This window comes from Eucyclogobius newberryi, unplaced genomic scaffold, assembly GCF_026437365.1.
Source record: "Eucyclogobius newberryi isolate DKJ021-1_F unplaced genomic scaffold, fEucNew1.0.hap1 SCAF_4, whole genome shotgun sequence".
Taxonomy (NCBI): domain Eukaryota; kingdom Metazoa; phylum Chordata; class Actinopteri; order Gobiiformes; family Gobiidae; genus Eucyclogobius; species Eucyclogobius newberryi.
This window is the reverse complement of record NW_027316056.1, coordinates 1,322,269-1,344,045: the sequence shown is the minus strand read 5'-3', so window position 1 is coordinate 1,344,045 and position 21,777 is coordinate 1,322,269. Positions and strand designations below refer to the sequence as shown.

General features: G+C 44.7%; 1 protein-coding gene across 1 annotated transcript in view; it reads left to right on the top strand.

Moving 5' to 3' along the window:
- The window catches only part of LOC140378273 (glycine receptor subunit beta-like), a 68,813-nt gene extending 50,556 nt beyond the window's left edge, over positions 1–18,257 (top strand). The window contains exons 8-10 of the mRNA XM_072464039.1: positions 11,320–11,468; positions 13,587–13,739; positions 17,934–18,257. Coding sequence (XP_072320140.1) covers positions 11,320–11,468; positions 13,587–13,739; positions 17,934–18,227 — 596 coding nt within the window. The 3' untranslated portion in view covers positions 18,228–18,257. The remainder of the gene's footprint in view (positions 1–11,319; positions 11,469–13,586; positions 13,740–17,933) is intronic.
- Positions 18,258–21,777: the final 3,520 nt, after the last annotated feature.

The following is a 21,777-nucleotide window of genomic DNA, read 5'->3' as shown; positions in this document are numbered from 1 at the left end:
GAGGGAAAGAAACTGTTCTTGTAGCGGGAGGTTCTGGTCCGGATGGACCGTAGCCTCCTGCCTGAGGGGAGTGGCCTCCTTCCTGAGGGGAGTGGCTCAAATAGTCTGTGTCCAGGGTGAGAAGGGTTGGCAGTGATCCAACCTGCACGTCCCAGAGTCCTGGAGACAAGTCCTGACGAGATGGAAGTCTGCAGCCGATCAACTTCTCAGCAGAGCACACAATGCGATGTAGTCTCTGTTTGTCCCTGGCTGTGGCTCCAGTGTACCACACGGTGATGGAGGAGGTGATAGAGGAGGTGAGGATGGACTCAAACTCGTGTGTAGAACTGCACCATCATCTCCGCTGGCAGCTTGGCTTTCCTCAGCTGCCACAGGAAGTACGTCCTCTGCGATGAGGGAGCTGATGGTGGCTCCCACTTGAGGTCCTGGGTGATGGTGGTGCTGAGGAAGTGGAAGGAGTCTACGGTGGTGATGGGGGAGTCTGTCGTAGCAGGGGGGGCTGTGACTTTCCTGAAGTCCAAGATAAGATAAGATATTCCTTTATTGTCCACACATGGGGAAATCTCATTGATACAACGCAGGTTGATACAGAGGAAAAAGACAGATAACAGATTATAGGAAGTTTAAAAAACACTCTTAATAGAAGAACTCTTATAAAGAAAAACTCCTATAGACAAAACCTCCCATTTCCCAACAAGGGATGTAGGGGAAAAATGAGGATGTACGCCGGGATAACGTGACGATCTCCGGGTAAGACGATGGTTCCCCCTCAGTTTCATGAGTTCCTCCTTTGGAACAGGAAGTATAGTTCCTGAACTGGGGTGACGGTCTCGCCACAACCGCATGTTCCTTTGTATAAACGCGCACTGGCGCCGTTCCGTACGGCGGCGGTGGCCGGGGTGCGTGGTGGGGCCGGGGGGGCTAGCTTGGAGCTAGCGCACATCACGACGACACGACGAAAAAAACTCAATAATCCAGCCGAACAAAGTCGAAACAAGTTGAATTAAAGAGATTCCAGCGCGTGTCCCAATCGTACAACTAAAGTAGAACATTTTTTTACAAAATACAAAAGATAAAGCACAATAAGTGTGAAAAAAGTGTGAAAAAAGTGTGAAAAAAGAGCGGAGCGTTGCACCGGGCTGCCAGCTGGACCGGCGCCTTTGTGACGTCATCATCTCCACTGTCCTCTGGGCATTGAACTCCAGGTTGTGACAGGACAGGACACCAGCCGGTACACCTCCCTCCTGTAGACAGACTCATCCCCGTCCGATATGAGCCCAATGAGGGTGGTGTCGTCATGGTGATGAGGGTGGTGTCGTCCGCAACCATAATCAGTTTTACCGAGTTGTGGCTGGAGGTGCAGCAGGTTGTGTACATGGAGAAGAGCAGAGGAGAAAGTATGCAGCCCTGTGGAGCTCCTGTGCTGCTAGTCCGAGTGTTTGAGACATTCTTCCCCAGCCGCACTGCCTCAGATCTGTCAGGAAGTCAGTGCGCCACCTGCAGGTGGAGTCAGGCACGTTGAGGTGGGAGAGCTTGTCCTGGAGCGGAGCAGGAGGTGGTGTTGATGCAGAGCTGAAGTCCACAAACAGGATCCTGGCATAGGTTCCTGTAAGGTGTATAGGTGAGTCCAGATGCTGCAAGATGATTGGATGCAGTGTGCCGTTAATGTTAATGGATGCTACTTGTAAAAAATGCTGATGCCATTGTGTAGCATGTGTGTCACTTAAGGTAGTGTTTAAAGTGGATAAACACAGGTAACAATGCCTTAATAATGATGATTATAATTGTTGTTGGGCTAGTTCAGAAAGATTCTAGATGCGGCTCTCAGAACAGAGTAAGAGTAAGTAGGAGACAGTAATTAAGTTTGCTGGTACATATATTGAGTAGACATAAACATACATAAGCATGGCCATTCACTTTACAATAGAGAAAGAGAGGTATACACATCATATAGTTAAACTTTTTTTATAGTTCAATTTCAGTTATGAATTAAATCATCAGGTAGAAAAGTTCTTTAGTTCCCAGCGCGTGTCACGCTAAATCGCAGAGCGCAAAGTGGTTCTAATTGTCCATTGAGCAGCAGGAAGTGGAACGAGGAAAGACAGTGTATGTGTGTGTGCAAAACCACAAGCAGCAGTGCAATGCCCTACAAGAGCCTCCTACAAGAGCCTCCTACAAGAACCTCCTACAAGAACCTCCTACAAGAGCCTCTACAAGAGCCTCTACAAGAGCCTCTACAAGAGCCTCCTACAAGAACCTCCTACAAGAGCCTCTACAAGAGCCTCCTACAAGAACCTCCTACAAGAGCCTCTACAAGAGCCTACTACAAGAACCTCCTACAAGAGCCTCTACAAGAGCCTCCTACAAGAGCCTCCAACAAGAGCCTCCTACAAGAGCCTCCTACAAGAGCCTCCAACAAGAGCCTCCTACAAGAGCCTCCTACAAGAGCCTCCTACAAGAACCTCCTACAAGAACCTCCTACAAGAGCCTCCTACAAGAACCTCCTACAAGAGCCTCCTACAAGAACCTCCTACAAGAACCTCCTACAAGAGCCTCCTACAAGAGCCTCCTACAAGAACCTGCTACAAGAGCCTCCTACAAGAGCCTCCTACAAGAGCCTCCAACAAGAGCCTCCTACAAGAGCCTCCTACAAGAGCCTCCTACAAGAACCTCCTACAAGAGCCTCCTACAAGAGCCTCCTACAAGAACCTTCTACAAGAACCTCCTACAAGAACCTTCTACAAGAGCCTCCTACAAGAGCCTCCTACAAGAGCCTCCTACAAGAACCTCCTACAAGAGCCTCCTACAAGAGCCTCCTACAAGAACCTGCTACAAGAGCCTCCTACAAGAGCCTCCAACAAGAGCCTCCTACAAGAACCTCCTACAAGAACCTCCTACAAGAGCCTCCTACAAGAGCCTCCTACAAGAGCCTCCTACAAGAGCCTCCTACAAGAACCTCCTACAAGAACCTTCTACAGGAGCCTCCTACAAGAGCCTCCAACAAGAGCCTCCTACAAGAGCGTCCTACAAGAACCTGCTACAAGAGCCTCCTACAAGAGCCTCCTACAAGAGCCTCCTACAAGAGCCTCCAACAAGAGCCTCCAACAAGAGCCTCCTACAAGAGCCTCCTACAAGAACCTCCAACAAGAACCTGCTACAAGAGCCTCCTACAAGAGCCTCCTACAAGAGCCTCATACAAGAACCTCCTACAAGAACCTCCTACAAGAGCCTCCTACAAGAGCCTCCTCCAAGAACCTCCTACAAGAGCCTCCTACAAGAAACTCCTACAAGAACCTCCTACAGGAGCCTCCTACAAGAACCTCCTACAAGAGCCTCCTACAAGAGCCTCCTACAAGAACCTCCTACAAGTGCCTCCTACAAGAACCTTCTACAAGAGCCTCCAACAAGAGCCTCCTACAAGAGCCTCCTACAAGAACCTCCTACAAGAGCCTCCTACAAGAGCCTCCAACAAGAACCTCCTACAAGAACCTCCTACAAGAGCCTCCTACAAGAGCCTCCTCCAAGAACCTCCTACAAGAGCCTCCTACAAGAACCTCCTACAAGAACCTCCTACAAGAGCCTCCTACAAGAACCTCCTACAAGAACCTCCTACAAGTGCCTCCTACAAGAACCTTCTACAAGAGCCTCCAACAAGAGCCTCCTACAAGAGCCTCCTACAAGAACCTCCTACAAGAGCCTCCTACAAGAGCCTCCAACAAGAACCTCCTACAAGAACCTCCTACAAGAGCCTCCTACAAGAGCCTCCTCCAAGAACCTCCTACAAGAGCCTCCTACAAGAGCCTCCTACAAGAGCCTCCTACAAGAACCTCCTACAAGAGCCTCCTACAAGAACCTCCTACAAGAGCCTCCTACAAGAGCCTCCTACAAGAGCCTCCTCCAAGAACCTCCTACAAGAGCCTCCTACAAGAGCCTCCTACAAGAACCTCCTACAAGAGCCTCCTACAAGAGCCTCCTACAAGAACCTCCTACAAGAGCCTCCTACAAGAGCCTCCTCCAAGAACCTCCTACAAGAGCCTCCTACAAGAGCCTCCTACAAGAGCCTCCTACAAGAGCCTCCTACAAGAACGTCCTACAAGAGCCTCCTACAAGAGCCTCCTACAAGAACCTCCTACAAGAGCCTCCTACAAGAGCCTCCTACAAGAACCTCCTACAAGAGCCTCCTACAAGAGCCTCCTACAAGAGCCTCCTCCAAGAACCTCCTACAAGAGCCTCCTACAAGAGCCTCCTACAAGAGCCTCCTACAAGAACCTCCTACAAGAGCCTCCTACAAGAGCCTCCTCCAAGAACCTCCTACAAGAGCCTCCTACAAGAGCCTCCTACAAGAACCTCCTACAAGAGCCTCCTACAAGAGCCTCCAACAAGAACCTCCTACAAGAACCTCCTACAAGAGCCTCCTACAAGAGCCTCCTCCAAGAACCTCCTACAAGAGCCTCCTACAAGAGCCTCCTACAATAGCCTCCTACAAGAACCTCCTACAAGAGCCTCCTACAAGAACCTCCTACAAGAGCCTCCTACAAGAGCCTCCTACAAGAGCCTCCTCCAAGAACCTCCTACAAGAGCCTCCTACAAGAGCCTCCTACAAGAACCTCCTACAAGAGCCTCCTACAAGAGCCTCCTACAAGAACCTCCTACAAGAGCCTCCTACAAGAGCCTCCTCCAAGAACCTCCTACAAGAGCCTCCTACAAGAGCCTCCTACAAGAGCCTCCTACAAGAACGTCTTACAAGAGCCTCCTACAAGAGCCTCCTACAAGAACCTCCTACAAGAGCCTCCTACAAGAACCTCCTACAAGAGCCTCCTACAAGAGCCTCCTACAAGAGCCTCCTACAAGAACCTCCTACAAGAGCCTCCTACAAGAACCTCCTACAAGAGCCTCCTACAAGAGCCTCCTACAAGAGCCTCCTACAAGAGCCTCCTACAAGAACCTCCTACAAGAGCCTCCTACAAGAGCCTCCTCCAAGAACCTCCTACAAGAGCCTCCTACAAGAGCCTCCTACAAGAACCTCCTACAAGAGCCTCCTACAAGAGCCTCCTACCGGCCCGACCAGAGCAGGTGGAGTTCTTGTGAAAACGTCCAGGCTTGAAGTGAAGCTTTAGGCTGCCTAATGTTCAGTCTGGCTCAGTTCGGCTCAATTCCTATTTAACATCTTGGAGATGTTAGTGCCATAAGAACCATCTCGGCCTCCTGCTGGTGCCAGAGTCAGGACTAAACATGGACCGGCCTCCTGCTGGTGCCAGAGTCAGGACTAAACATGGACCGGCCTCCTGCTGGTGCCAGAGTCAGGACTAAACATGGACCGGCCTCCTGCTGGTGCCAGAGTCAGGACTAAACATGGACCGTCCTCCTGCTGGTGCCAGAGTCAGGACTAAACATGGAGAATCTGTGTTTCAGTTTTATGCAGCTAAAATCTGGAACAGGTTTTACTCTGACAATGTTCAAAAGTTAAAAGCTGTTTTTTGAGCGGTGCATGTGACTGGAATGATCTTCTTTGCACTCTTCTCTTGTGTGTTAAACTGTTATGTGATTTGAGATATTTAACACAGAGATTTCTTTGTGATTTTACTACTGAAAATAGCACCTTTAAATTTTTTTAAATTGTTCTGAGAAATTCTTTACAATTCTAAAACTACTATTTAGACACAATTCAAATTGAACATGTAAATAATTCTGCTGGACACAATAGCCCATTGTGCAGCAGCAGAGCAGGAGCCTGGGGAGAGGGTCAGAACACTCACTGGTCAGATGGTCAGTCGGCACTAAGGCCACTGCAAAGTCCAGGAAGAGCCTGGCGCACCTACTGATCAAGAGCCCGTTTTAATCACTAAGAGCTTTGGTCAAGTTTTGTCTGGGACAATTAGTTTAGCAAAAAGCTAAATCTAGGGCGGGGCCTGACAAGACTGGGTCGCTAAAGACACAAAAGCTCCACCCATAAGGTGGAGGCGTCATAAAGGATAGTCTCTCAGCACTGATGCAGTGGCAGATATCACATGAACATCTAGGGACGGTCAAACATAGGAAAGAATGTAAAAGAGACGTGCCCTTGTAACTTGTGAGAACAGCGTATATGAAGACTGTTACTCTCTGCAGGCTGCAACACCGCCCTCAGAGGGGCGGAGCTAACAACATGCACTGGGCGTGTCACTACCATGCCACACATTTATGTTTACATTCTTACAACTTACATTAATAGGAGTGGAATAAAGGCTTTGTGGGATTATGCACAAATAAAAACATACATTGCAAAGTAAAAATAAAACATAAGAACAAGACATGCAAACAGTTTAAATGTCTTCGTAGCAGGCACACTAGCTCCTATAAAATGAAAACAACAATAATGTAGCCGTCTAAATAATATGTATAAAACTACATGCACTGCATGTAAAAATGATGTTCTATCAACATGCGTTTTGTGTTTTGTTGGATAAAGTTTAAGTGTTAATTCAGTCAAATATATTATACTTCCACAGAGCCAAACGTCCCCTCTGCAGGCTGCAACCCGGCACTGAGAGGTGAAGCGACCGAGAAAACACCCTCGGGAGTAGCATGCACCTGTCATTCAAAATGAAATGACAAAATGATCAAATTCTCATTTTTTAAACTGTAAAACTTAAATACGCACAGGAAATGAAACCAAACAGTAATAAGTCTGTTCCGTCTCAGCTGACACGCCGAGGGGAAACCCGCATGTCTTCTGGGTCTGATCCCCGAAGGTCAGCCCTCGTCTCATTTTATTGCCCTAATGATTTGTTTCATTTACATATTTAATACAAACATGCAAATCTGTGGTGGAACCTGTGGTGCTTTTGTTTCACACAGAGCTAAAGAACTAAAGTACAACAGAGAAGAGAGCGGCGTGATTTAAACTCACCAGTATGAAAGAGCACGGTGTCCCGAGCTGCCCCCCCCCAGTCCCTCCGTCCCCCCGTGAGGGCTCTACTGCTGTGACAGTTTCTTAGCCTGGCTACAGTGCTGAGAAGTTACTTTTGTTACTTCTCTTAGATGTGAGCAATCTCTGGTTTGGGCCTCACACAGAGCTGCTGACAGGACAGGAGCTGCTGACAGGACAGGAGCTGCTGACAGGACAGGAGCTGCTGACAGGACAGGAGCAGCTTTTCCTGCTTTTAGAGATTCTTCTGTGTGAGAGCGATAAAATGATCTTTCTCATTTTCTAACTCTTTGTTTATGTGAAGTTCTTCATTGTACCTGAACCTTTTCCAAAAACGATTGAATTCATTAACAAAGAGTCGTTTAGAGGACATTGACTTCATGTTTAGCATTCCACATTTTATATGTACTTTCTTTATTGGGTCTGACGCCTGGAATAGCTCTTCTGAGATTTGACTTTTTGACATTATTTACATGAGGGACAGCCACACTTGCCTTGTCTCTGAACACTTTGGACAGAGTCTTACACTGCTGCCCCGCCCAGCTGGGGCTAATCCCTGGGTCTTCACTTAGACTTAGGCTGGAAAGAAGGTAATTACAAAGAAATTAAGGATACAAACTGAACAGGACTTTACTGAAATTATAACTGACACTCTAAATACGTGACTCTTTGAATAAAAATGTGGATAACTTTTGATGGTCCGCCCCTGAAGATGAGTCTCACCAAATTTCAGGTTAATAGGGCTGACGCCCTGGGAGGAGTTGGTGAAAGTATAAAGTGTAAACATGTTCTGGTGATTTCCCCATTGGAATAACATGGGAGGTTTCGGTCATCGCTACGGCAACACCATAACAATTATGACATGGGTCTCATTGACTATTTTGATGGGTATGCCAAAATTGAGTTGTGTGTCAAATTTCATATAATTTCGCAAAACTAAACATTTAACCTCAATATAAAATCTGTAGGGGGCGCTGTGGCGCCAAATTTATTTATTTCACTTCAAGTAGGTTTAGGGCAAAGAGTTTAACAACTGATTCTAATTTGACGCAATTCAGACTTTATCTGCGCAAACGGCAGAAATGTTAAATTTGGGAGATTTCTGAAATTCTTGCTACAGTTTGAGGCTTCGCCGCTCAGAGACCGTGACAGGGTCAATGTAATTTGGATAACTTTTGATGTCCCACTCCTCAGTAGCATTTTCACCAAATTTCAGCTTTTTAGGGCCAACGCCCTGGGAGGAGTTCGTAAAAGTATGACGTTTGGAAAAACTCCCGAGTCATGCTTAGCCATTTTTGAAGCAATATGGACAAAATTTGGTTGGGCGGACGGCGTTGGCGTAATAATATTTTTTACTTCTCTTGTCACCATCTACCTCTGCGCCAAATTTCATGATTCTACGATCAGATTTTTTTTGGGTCATTTCCCATCTCTCAATGCATTTTTGGTACATTTGGGGGCGCTGACGCGCCAATTTTTTTTTATTTTAGAAAAGGGAAATAGCCAGAATGTAGAGAGGCACAATTTTTAGAGGTGTGCAAATTTTTGTGACTTTTCGTCAATGTTCACTGGGTGAAAAATAGGGGGGTTGGTCCCGAGAAGAAAGAAAGAAAGAAGAAGAAGAAGAAAGAATATTAAAGCCGCAAGCGGCATCCAACAGCCCTCGCGGGCCGCCGGCCTTCCGACTCTGCTCTCTGCATTTTACAGAGATGGCGCTAACGCAATTGTCTAAGAACTAAGACAGCGACACATTGTACATGTACAATGCTGTGCTTAACCAGTGCAAATGAACACAAATGTTGGTCAAATGTGCAGCTCCAGCGCACAGAGACCGTGACACTTGGAATAAAAATATGGATAACTTTTGATGCTCCGCTTGTGTAGATTATTTTCCCAAAATATGAGCTTGATCGAGCTATTGCCCACAGAGGAGTTCATTAAAGTGTGAAGCATAAATGTGAACATTTCAAGGATTTGGCGTTTTTCCCATTTGTGACATATATTTGCGGCTCTACCGCACAGAGACCCTAGTACTTAAAATCAAAATATGGATAACTTTTGATGCCCCGCTTGTGTAGATGATTCTCCCCAAATATGAACTTGATCGGGCTTTCGCCCTAGGAGGAGTTTGTTAAAGTGTGAAGTGTCAAAATGTGGTCATTTTAGAGATTTTGCGGTTTCCCCATAGGGATAACATGGATGTTTCTGTCATCGCTACGGTTATGCCATACAAAATATGACTTTGGCTCTCATACTTGTATGATCAGGATGGAAAATTAGAATTTAGTGCAAAATGTCATGTGGAAAAACTCTATTGTTTATAGGCCACTCTGAAGGCCAAATAGTCAGAATTCTGGGAAACGTTTGCGGCTCCGTCGCACAGAGACCGTAAAGTTATCCTTAAAATTTGGATAACTTTAGATGCACCACTTGTCTAGAGGACGTACACCGATTTTGAGGTTGGTGGGCAAAACGCACTAGGAGGAGTTCGTTAAAGTGTAAAACATAAAAATGTGGTAATTTGAGAGATTTTGTGGTTTTCCCATAGGGATAACATGGGAGGTTTATGTCATCGCTACGACTACGCCGTAAAAATTTAGGCATTTTTGTGATTGGCTTTTGTGATCGGGACGGCAAAATAGAATTTTGGGTAAAGTTTAGACAATTTTGGTAAAACTAATTTTTGACCTTCAATGTTAATTTAAAGGTCACTCTGTAGGGGGCGCTATCACTGCCATTTCAATTTTGTCAGCCTAAACTGGTCCAAACTAGAAAGTTTAACAACTGATTCAAATTTGGTCCTAATCGGACTGGTTTTGATCAAATGGGAGCAATTTTTAGACCTGCAATATTCCAAAATAAGTTGTCCAACTTTGGATAACTTTAGATGCCCCACTTGTCCAGAGGACGTACGCCGATTTTGAAGTCAGTGGGCAAAACGCCCTAGGAGGAGTTCGTCAAAGTTTGACGTGAACAAAATGGCTAACACAGCGTGTTTTCATTTTCAAAGGAAGATGGCGGCCATAGGGTAAGTCTGGGGGCGTGGCCACAATAATATTTTTTTTTTTGTCCTCACGAGAGGAATGCGTGTCCCAAATTTTGTAGCTTTACGCCAAAGTTGACCTCGGGGCGTCTCCCATAGGCGCAATGTATTTTGACTTTTGTCGGTGGCGCTGTCGCGCCATTTTTTAACGCAAAAAAAAATGGCCCAGAAAAAACAAAATTTTTCGCCGATTCTGAATTTTGGGCAAAGTTTGGTGAGTTTTTGAGCATGTTCAGGGGGTCAAATTAGAGATCAAAGCGCTGAAGAAGAACAATAAAAAAAATAATAATATTTTTAGCAAAAACAATATAGCCGTTTTTTCTATAACAACAAATTATACATCGTTTGAAAGCTCTAAGCCTTCCCCATGCCTTCATGGGGTGGAATCATCATTACGAGCGCTTACGCGCTCGTCACTCCCTATTTCGTCGGGATGCCCCGCCCACTCCCCATAGACTTCCATTGATTTTAGCAGAAACAAGCATGGCCCATGCCTGCGGCATGGATTCTCGCGTACGGGACGATGCCAGGAGGGTTTTTGGAGGAATGCAGCGCTTCGCGCTGCTGTTGTCAACAATTTGTGAATGGGCTACGCCCATTCACAAATTGTTGACTATTTCTGTCATAGCAGGAGTAAGTATGCATGATCCATGCCTTCGGCATGGGCTAGTTCACTGTACTTGCCAGGGGCGACGGGGGACAGTTGCAACGCAGCGTTGCGGGAGCAATAGGCCCTCCGCCCTGCTGGGGCTCGGGCCTAAATATTCCGATGCGAAAACAATGTTTCCCATTTTTCAAATATCATAAACTATACATTTTCGGAAAGCGCTCGCGCTTTCCTACCTTATGGTGTGGGTGCCTGGTCACTGACGGGTACTTTCGTTAATTTTGAGTGGGCTCCGCACACTTTGTGTTTTTGGCCCTCTAAACAGTAATAATGTTCAATTTTTGCATTACATGTTTATATGAACGGAACATGCAAGAGATGGAACGTATTCGTGAGCTACTTAGCGCAAATGAGTGCTTTATATGGAAGCGGTCGTCATCCCAATGTAAAGTGCTCGTTTAGTGCGCACTTTTGCACGGGCTTCGCCCGTTTACTACGGTAATGTTCCATTTTCCTACTACTAATTAGTCTGCACGGGGCGTGCGTGAGTGAAGGAGTGCGTTAGTGAGTGTTTGGAAGTGGGCGAGCGCTTCGCGCTCGATTACGTGCGCACTTTGGCAGCCGTGCTTCGCACGGCCTTACGGGACTTATAGGCCTCTCGCAGCTTGTGGCTCTCGGGCCTAATAATAATCTGTACTGTGAAAAAGCTTGCCTCGTCACAGATCTGACCTGTAACACAGTGCCATGCCTTGTTTCCCACAGGTATCCTCTCAGTGCTGTCCCTGTCCAGTGAGAGCATGTCCCTGGCCGCACAGCTGCCCAAAGTGTCCTACGTGAAGGCCATGGACATATGGCTCATCACCTGCCTCATGTTTGGCTTCTTGTCCCTGGTGGAATTTGCCGTTGTGCAGGTTGTGACAATGTAGCTATTATAAAGCTTTAGTGTCTCATCATTTAACATGTCCCACTGTCCCACATGACCCTGAACACACATCTGTCCCACATGACCCTGAACACACATCTGTCCCACTGTCACACATGACCCTGAACACACATCTGTCCCACATGACCCTGAACACACATCTGTCCCACTGTCACACATGACCCTGAACACACATCTGTCCCACTGTCACACATGACCCTGAACACACATCTGTCCCATTGTCACACATGACACTGAACACACATCTGTCCCACTGTCACACATGACCCTGAACACACATCTGTCCCACTGTCACACATGACCCTGAACACACATCTGTCCCACTGTCACACATGACCCTGAACACACATCTGTCCCACTGTCACACATGACCCTGAACACACATCTGTCCCACTGTCACACATGACACTGAACACACATCTGTCCCACTGGTCCACATGACCCTGAACACACATCTGTCCCACTGGTCCACATGACCCTGAACACACATCTGTCCCACTGGTCCACATGACCCTGAACACACATCTGTCCCACTGTCACACATGACCCTGAACACACATCTGTCCCACTGTCACACATGACCATGAACACACGTCTGTCCCACTGTCACACATGACCCTGAACACACATCTGTCCCACTGTCACACATGACCCTGAACACACATCTGTCCCACTGTCACACATGACCCTGAACACACATCTGTCCCACTGTCCCACATGACCCTGAACACACGTCTGTCCCACTGTCACACATGACCATGAACACACATCTGTCCCACTGTCACACATGACCCTGAACACACATCTGTCCCACTGTCACACATGACCCTGAACACACATCTGTCCCACTGGTCCACATGACCCTGAACACACATCTGTCCCACTGTCACACATGACCCTGAACACACATCTGTCCCACTGTCACACATGACCCTGAACACACATCTGTCCCACTGTCACACATGACCCTGAACACACATCTGTCCCACTGTCACACATGACCCTGAACACACATCTGTCCCACTGTCACACATGACCCTGAACACACATCTGTCCCACTGTCACACATGACCCTGAACACACATCTGTCCCACTGTCATACATGACCCTGAACACACATCTGTCCCACTGTCCCACATGACCCTGAACACACATCTGTCCCACTGTCCCACATGACCCTGAACACACATCTGTCCCACTGTCACACATGACCCTGAACACACATCTGTCCCACTGTCATACATGACCCTGAACACACATCTGTCCTACTGTCCCACATGACCCTGAACACACATCTGTCCCACTGTCCCACATGACCCTGAACACACATCTGTCCCACTGGTCCACATGGTGCTGTGGGGCTGCTTTTCTTCAGCAGGGACAGGGAAGCTTCTCAGAGCTGATGGAAGATGGATGGAGCCAAATACAGGACAATCTTAGAAGAAACCCTGTTGGTGTCTGTAAAAGATTTGAGACTGGAGCTTCACCTTCAACAGGACAACGAGCCTAAACATAAAGCCAGAGCTACAACCGAATGGTTTAAAACATATTCACATGTTAGAACAAGCCAGTCAAAGTCCAGACCTAAATCCAGTCGAGAATCTGAGGAAGACCTTTCCTTCCACTTGGAGAATGCTTTATTGAAGGAGCACTATGTAACTTCTCAGCTAGAGGGTCTGCCTCCTGCTTGTCTCCATGGAAATGCTATTGATGCTTTGACTGTAATTTCCCACAGACTTTTAACTTGTAGCCCTACCGTCAGATCTGAAGTGAAGCAAGATGAGAACTGGTTAGTTCTTTGATGGCAGACACTCACCCAGGGCAGCTGTGGCTACAATAGTAGTTTACCACCACTGAGTTTTGCCATGCAAATACAATTAATGAATTAACTTGCCAATTCAATTAATGATGTTTTTATTGCTAAGCAGCCACACCACCTGGTTGTCTCCATGGAGATAGGTGGGAGACCCTCACCCCAAAAAGAAACATAGTGCCCCATGAAGAGCGCATACTGACCCAAACCTAAACATGGAACAGACTTAAGAATCCCTGTTTGACTTGTGTCCTCTCACTGCTGTCTCTGTAGGTCATGCTGAATAGTCCCAAGCTCATCGAAGAGGAGAAGGCCAAAATGGCATCAAGAGAAAAGGCTCTGAAAGAAAAAGAAGGCAAGAAGAACTCCAGCAAGAACACTGTGAACGGGACCGGAGGAACGCCCATTCATGTCAACACTCTGCAGGTAAACGTTCCAGTAAGACTTCTCTGTTCTGGCTCCTTCTTCCCAGATTTCAAACTGTAATATAATATCAGAATCAGAAAAGGTTTATTGCCGTTGTCAATGAACAGAATTCACAAACATAGGAACTTGTCTTGGTGATTCAGTGCAACATAAAACAATGATTAAAAAAACACCTCATAAAACTCAAGTGTTCTAAGTATTCAGAATACAGTACTCTGATTATACAGAGAATACAGAATACAAAAACAGAATACATTACACAATACATTTGAATGTATATATTCTTATTCTGTACCTAAATACATAAGTATTCTTCCCATCACTGAATATAGATTTATCTCAAATTGACCAAATTGTACTAAAGCTTTCAAATTTGTGTGGCCAGGTGGTAAAATAATGGAGCAGCTCCATTAACAAAATGTGGGTCTTTTATTTCCCGACTGTCCCCAGGAGAACAGCATTCATTTTGGTTTGATTTGGCTTTCTCAAAAATATTTCAAAGTCCTTTAACATGTGTCAGGAACCTCAGTATTCCAATTTGGTCAAAACAAGACAAAAGAAAAGACAACAGTAGTGGGCTTATACTATAAAAAAACAAAGAATAAAGACAGTTTAATCTATACATTTGACTGTGGGCACAATGAAAATTAAATTACAATAGAATCACAATATATGACAATGGACTTTAACTCACTTGCAAAAGCAAACAGACTGTTCAGACCACACTCGGCACAAGGACCACAAGCAGTGCTGTCTCCCCTCTGCATTAACCACAAGTACAGATTGAATTAACCAAAAACACAATCTTAAACATTAAAAACATGACATTTGACTGATATTTCAACTCACGCCGTCACGTAGTTTCACACTTCCCCCACGTGAGTAGTGACACGCTTCACAGGACCAGGATCAATCCTTTTTTCTACAAATTTAGTGGACAATAATCTTAGAAGATGCGTGTGCGACTGTTCTCACATTTTACCACAGTGACATCTGCTGGCTAAATTGAGAATTGCAACTATCTCTTAAAACAAATATTACATTTTTGACTTGCTACATTGTATTGGGCTTGCGATCGGCTTTGCCGCATATTAATAGCATCTTAATAGGATTGAAATAGTATTTGACCTGGGTTGGAGAATTTGTGATTGCCAGGTAATTTGCCATTGGCCATTGTAATTTGTTTTGAAATTGTCCAACTGTTTCTACAAAAAGGACAATGCATCTTCTTTAAATGATTATGATCAAAAACATATCTGGAGTTGTATGGACCTTCTTTTGTGCTTGTTTGATGAATCTTGTTTGTGTTATTAAAGTCATCTTCCCTCCAATTGTCAAAAACACTCCATTCTGAATTTGCTCAATCTGTGATGTTGTATTCAAACTGACATGGCTCCCAGACTTCTGTGCTGTTTTTCACTCCATAAATCATCGTTACACTTGCTGTGAGCATTTCAGCTATCATGATCCATACAAGTGCATGCATTATAAAATTGGAAGAAAACTACCATCTGTTTCTCTCTTCTATGTAATTCCCTCTGCAGTCAGTAGATGGAGCCACGAGGTCAGTTCCTAGCATGGGAAAAGAGTGACATGTATTTTTTATTTGTTTGTTTTTTTCTTCTAAAAAATGAAATACCTGGAGGGTTTCCGGTTATGGCTTTGGTCTGGAAACACGCATTCACTACGTGCCTGCCAATATTTGCCTAAAAATATCAATCTCAACCCAAGAAATGAGGAGATGAGGAGATGAGTTAACGCGGAAAAAAGAAGGCAGAAATTGCTTTGGGAGCTGGACAATTAAAGGGGGAAAACCCTTCCTCGAGAAGGTGATCCCGGAACTTGTATCCAGGACTGGACTTGCGGTCCCTCCCATTAATATAGAGGGAGCACCTTGCCTTTCCCAAGCCAGACAAGAAGTTGATAAACCACGAGGCCACACAGTTTCTTAATCATAATTAATACCTGCATATACCTTTGGAAATAATCAAGGTACATTAATCCATCTTTGAAGGAAAATGCAACCCTATATGAGGCATATTTACCATCCCTTTTAAAGATTCTGGGGAGTTCTTTCAGTGAACAGTACAAAAATGGCTGAGGGACGACAAAGAAAGACGTGTTCGAGCTGGCTCAGAAGAGACCGATATCTGCGGAGACAAGAGATGATGCGATCCGTTTGTGCTAATAAACAAGGCCGTGGCTGCAGAGCCGCGGCGCGGCCAAATGGCCCAGCAGTTTCAGGAACCGCGGCACTACCATATAGCCTCATGGCTAACCCTAACCCTAACCCTAACCTTAACCTTAACCTTAACCCTAACCTTGACCCTAACCTTAACATTAACCTTAACCCTAACCTTGACCCTAACCTTAACATTAACCTTAACCCTAACCTTGACCCTAACCATAACCTGGCGCGGTCTAAAACGGCGCGGTCAAATAGCGCAGCAGTTTCAGGAGCCGCGGCACAAAATAACATGGTAGTTTCGGCTCTGTAGACACTCCCAATAAACAAACGCACGTGTAGCAGTGGAATTGTCGCATGCGCACGCACGAGGATGATGGTAGGCAGCCTCTTGGAAAGAACAGGCGGGTGGGGGTGAGTGTACGCATGCGCATTTTTAAAAACAGTCGCTTGAGTTCTCAAATCAGCAAAACATCCTCTATTATTCCTTTAAGGCAGCAGAAGGAGGCAGAGCACAGGGCCGGTGTCAGAGAGCGCGATAAAGATGTGAGTATGGATTTCACAAGGAGGTGTCAAGAGCTAGATCTCAGCACAACACGCGTCTGAAGCAGCAGTTCTCTGACAACAACCCGCCTCTCTGTGGAGTGGGCTCCGGCTTCTCACCAATTACAAGCCCAGAACCCCCCAGACGGCCAGAAACTGGTTGAGCAACTCAACACCTTCTACTCTAGGTTTGAAACCACTCCCCCACTGTAGCCACCTCTGCCAACCCATTCCCGGAGCCATGTCCCAGCCTCCTTCATGTCGTCCATCACTGTCCCTGTCCCCAAGAAGCCCGGATCACTGGACTTATGACTACAGGCCTGTGGCACTGACGTCTGTAGTCATGAAGTCATTTGAGCCCTTCTCACTCTGGACACGGACTATTTGAGCCACTCCCCTCAGGCAGGAGGCCGTTCCCCTCAGGCAGGAGGCTACAGTCCATCCGGACCAGAACCTCCGCCACAAGAACAGTTTCTTTCTCTCTGCCGTTGGACTCATCAACACTTTATAACACCTGTCACTTTACCTAGAACTTAATCAATCACTCACTGCACTGTTCATTTCCTGCACTTCACCTGTAAATTTAACGTATCTTTTTTTGTACATAGTAAGCCTATTTTTATTTGTATCCTATAGCAGATTTCAATTGTTTTTCTTTAATGCATGCCCTTTTTGATTAAGTTCATTTTTTATGTTGCACCAAATCACCAAAGTTCCTCAATTTGTGAATTTGGTTCTTTGACTATGGCAATAATCCTTTCTGATTCTGATTCTGATTCTGATTCTGATTCTGATTCTGAAAACTTGCTCTGGGCTCAGTGAATACTGGGAAGGCATTATGTAATTCTGCCCTTCGAGGCACCCGCTAAAGTGATTTCAGGTTTAAAAAAAATAAATTCAATTAAGTGAGGTGTAATCCCTCATTTGAACTAATTCCAAGAGTCATTCTCAATCCCAGCAGATTGAGAATGACTCTTGAATGAGAGTCGAAACGTATCGTTTTTGCAAAAAACATAGTCCAGATGACTACAACTGAATCTTTTTCTACAATGAATTAAGTGAGCAATACACGTAGACCGCTTTAAAATGAACTAGTTCTATTCATCACATTTTAAGGAAGTAAAAATCAGGTACAGCGCTGAAGTCCAAATATGATCCATTTTATGGCTCGGTCAAAAGAATGCTCCAAAGGTATCCACACAGTGTACATGGCTGGTTTTTAGGCCCAGTTCTGAATTCAAGTTGGATGGCAATATCAAAGAGTCTACAGTGCTTTGTTAATCTCAGTACAATATTTGAGGATAATACAAAAGATGATTACGTTTTGAATATCATGGTATTTCAATCCTGTTAACCATGTTATTATTGTGCTTAAAATGTATATGTTGTCAAGAAAACATGCATGCATTCTGGACCTTACAGCCTATAAACAAAACAGTTCCAATATTTTCTCTGTCCTCTGCTAGGTGGTAGAAAAACCGTGTAAGAAAGTCTGTACCTCCAAGTCGGACCTGCGCTCCAACGACTTCAGTATCGTGGGATCATTACCGCGGGACTTCGAGCTGTCGAATTTTGACTGTTACGGTAAACCCATCGAGGTGGCAGGAGGGCTCAAGTCCCAGAAGAAAGCCAACAAAAAGCCGGCCCCGCCCAAACCAGTCATCCCCGCGGCAGCAAAACGCATCGACCTCTATGCACGAGCCCTCTTCCCTTTCTCCTTCCTCTTCTTCAATGTGGTCTACTGGTCCATCTATCTATAACCATAGTCAATGCTATAGTCATACATCACATTTGATATGTGAAGTAATAGATTGGGTTCACGCAACAGAATTTGGAGATGGAGGGCAAGGGTGAGCAGAATTAGCTGGGTGAGGCGTCATAAAACAAGAATGAAAATTTAGAACCACACACAAGCACATCAAATGATTATGAGGATGTTAACCCCTTGATGCCTGAATTATTTTCCCAATATACGAAATATATATTTGAAAGCTGATTTTTACTTCAACCAAACCCCAAAACAAGGCTGAGTAAAATCTTTCTGCTGGTTCTTAAAATAAGGGTACTTTTGTATCACACCTGCAACACCGACAGACAGCAAACCAACCCAGGTTCAAGCATTGGGCATGTAAAGCCCGGCTGATTCACAAACAAGAAAAGAACTGAAATGAGTTCAATCAAAACAAAGGAAATGGTTGAAAAGCAACTAACAATTATGGCATTTACTTTTTTATGTCATTTGAACGCCTTTTCTAATTAAATAAACATTGTGTATTTGAAGCCCATTTGAACACATTACCGTATATCCTTTATGGCCTGGCGTTGTGTATTTGTGACAAACTCAAAAATACATATCCATACATTATAATTCCTGTTAATCTGATTTTGGTAAATTATTGAGGGGCTCAAAAAAAACGCTTCTTGACTCAGCAGAAGTTGGCAACGTTTCTCAGTCTGTGTTATTTTTATTCTTTCCTCGTAATCCTCCATGTTTGTTTAGACACGAACAGACAATGCGTTTGCCTGATTGGTTAATCCGCCCGTCAATCACTCCCTTTGGAAATTGGAGCGACTGGGTTGGATCCTAGACCCTCACGGTTTTGTAAAGTAGTCTCTCAAAACGTGTTGGGACTGGCTGGTCAGGTCAAGGCTCTTGTAAAAACATAATGTCAGCTTTGATTGTTTTTGCTGACAGATAATATGTTGAACTGTTTGTTTCGTGTGGATTGGCCCAGTAAATACAGAGATATAAACCATAAACCATGTCAACAAATCTGCAATCTCAACTAATTCTACCAAAAGAAAATTGCACCAGGGAAATTGGAGCGACTGGGTTGGAGATTCTGGCTCTTGTATACATTGTACTTCTTTTTTTAAATTTGCATTTTACAAAGAGGAGGTGGTGAACCCTTAATTTGCATTAAAGTGTTGAGGTGGATGTTGTTTTATGCACATAAAAGTAGAAGCGACAGTTGAAAGGTGGAAAAGCTTATGAAACATTAAAATCAGACTACAGGCCTGCACCAGGCGCACCCGAGGAGACACAGGTGATGAACAAAGCCAAAATGACCCACACATGAGCCCCTCAGCAGAGCCAAACAAACATCGCTGCACTGCACAAGGCTTGAACCAAACTGTAACTTGTCCTGAAACACATACACGCTGATCTTCATCAGAAGAGAAACTCAAGGACAGTTCATGTTTGTCCAACATCATAAGTGAGAGATTGTTCGTGTCAACTTCAGTGTAACATTTTAGCAACGACAGAGCCATAAACCTGTTGTTGTCCTATAGGAGGATTGAAGACCTGACCAATTTTCCACGTGATGAAAAAGTACTGCTAATAGCTAAATAACAGAATTTCAAACCAAACCAAACCAAGCAGACTGCACAGTGCGCCCTCTGCAGGTTTAGTGGTGTCTCCACAGCCCCATAACCAGGTAACCATGGAAACTGAACAAAATGTACATTTGTTATGCGCTTTTCTCATGCACATGCAGATAATGTCCACATTTTGTAAGGGTGGAAATGTAGTTACTAACTTTTGAACAGTGTTCATTTAGCTGTATTAAGTATTGTTGGCCTGTAGAATGTTAGTACATCATCTGAAACCCAACAACTGGGTTTGTTGCAGATAAGAAACACCAGGCCTCTTAAACAGATCTAGAACCAGCTCTAAAATCGGACTTGAATCTGGCTTCAAGTGTTTAGGTTCACATATTTCTCTAATTCTGATTAGTTTGGTGTGATATAACATATGGTAAATATTCATCATAATTAAAGTAAAGCGCTGTGTTCTAAAATGGAATTCCTCTACCTCTGCATCATACAAGGGCAATTTACACACATCTAACAATTTTCAGATTGTTTAAAAATGATCTTAAAAAAGGGCGTGTCTGCAGAGCCGCGCTGCGCCGCCCAAACTGCCATGTTATTTTTGTGCCGCGGCTCCTGAAACTGCGCCGTTTTAGACCGCGCCGCGTTAAGGTTAGGGTTAGGATTAAGGTCAGGGTTAAGGTCAGGGTCAGGGTTAAGGTCAGGGTTAGGGTTAAGGTTAGGGTTAAGGTTAGGGTTAGGGTTAGGGTTAGGGTTAAGGTTAGGGTTAGGGTTAAGGTTAGGGTTAGGGTTAAGGTTAGGGTTAGGGTTAGGGTTAGGGTTAGGGTTAAGGTTCAGGTTTAGGGTTAAGGTTAGGGTTAGGGTTAGCCATGAGGCTATAAGGGAAAGGCCGCGGTCCCTGAAACTGTGCGGCTATTTGACCGCGCCGCGGCTCTCCTGCCACGGCCTTTAAAAAAATTAAAGATCTTATCGGGTATCATTATTTGTTAAATGATAAGTTTTGTGTAATGTTAGTTACTTTTTACACTTACAAAAAACAAGTCTTAAATATAATCACGTTCACTAAGTCATGTGCACTTTAAGTAACTTCTCCCTTAGGGCAGTATAAAATCTAGCTTCTCATGCTACTACCTTCAGATTGAAAATGACTTAGATTTGAAAAACAGTGTCCCGGACAACTTCAGGAGCGCCTTTGACTTAAGTAGTTGTAAAAAGGGAATGACTCTAAAGGGAAAATATGTATCGAAAATAGTTTCTAAATAACCATAAGCCCCGCAAAGCGATCGGACCTGAGTATCAGAGGCGTATCTGATACACCACAGAGAGGCACGGACCCAAATGTGACTCCTTTTGCTGTACCCACTCTCTTTAAGACATTTGAGAATGTTCTGGTGTCACATGAACCTTTTCTAGCAGCGTCAATGGAGTTTCTCCTCATATTCCTTCTAGAAAAGAACTTTGATTGTAAGACTTTCCCCCCCATAGAATTCTAGGAGCCATTTCTTTGATGGCAGGTCTGAAATAATGGTTTTAAACTTACCTCATGTAATAAACAGGCATGATTACCAGTCTGTGCTGTAGGAGAGAGGAGCATGCCAACGCTGTGTGCCAAATCTAAATGAAATATGCAATGTACAGCTGTCTACAATTGTAAGTCGTGTTTGAGAAGGTGCAAGTGGTGGGGAATAAAGCTCATAAGCGCTCCAACTACCCTAGGCCTATATATTTATATCCAGGAAGGCGTCTTGTATGTGTTCTTTGATGGAGTTTCTGTCAGGATGGACACTGGCGCTACATGGTCACAGAAAACCAAATGGACGTTTTGTCTTCAATGTGTCTGATGTTTTCTATTTTCATGTTAAAGCATTGTTTATTTGCAGATTCAAGAATGTGTTGATGTCATTCTCCCAGCTGGGGCCTAGAGGCAGATTACATTTATTAATTTCCCGTGAAATATCAAAAAGGTGTTTTAAT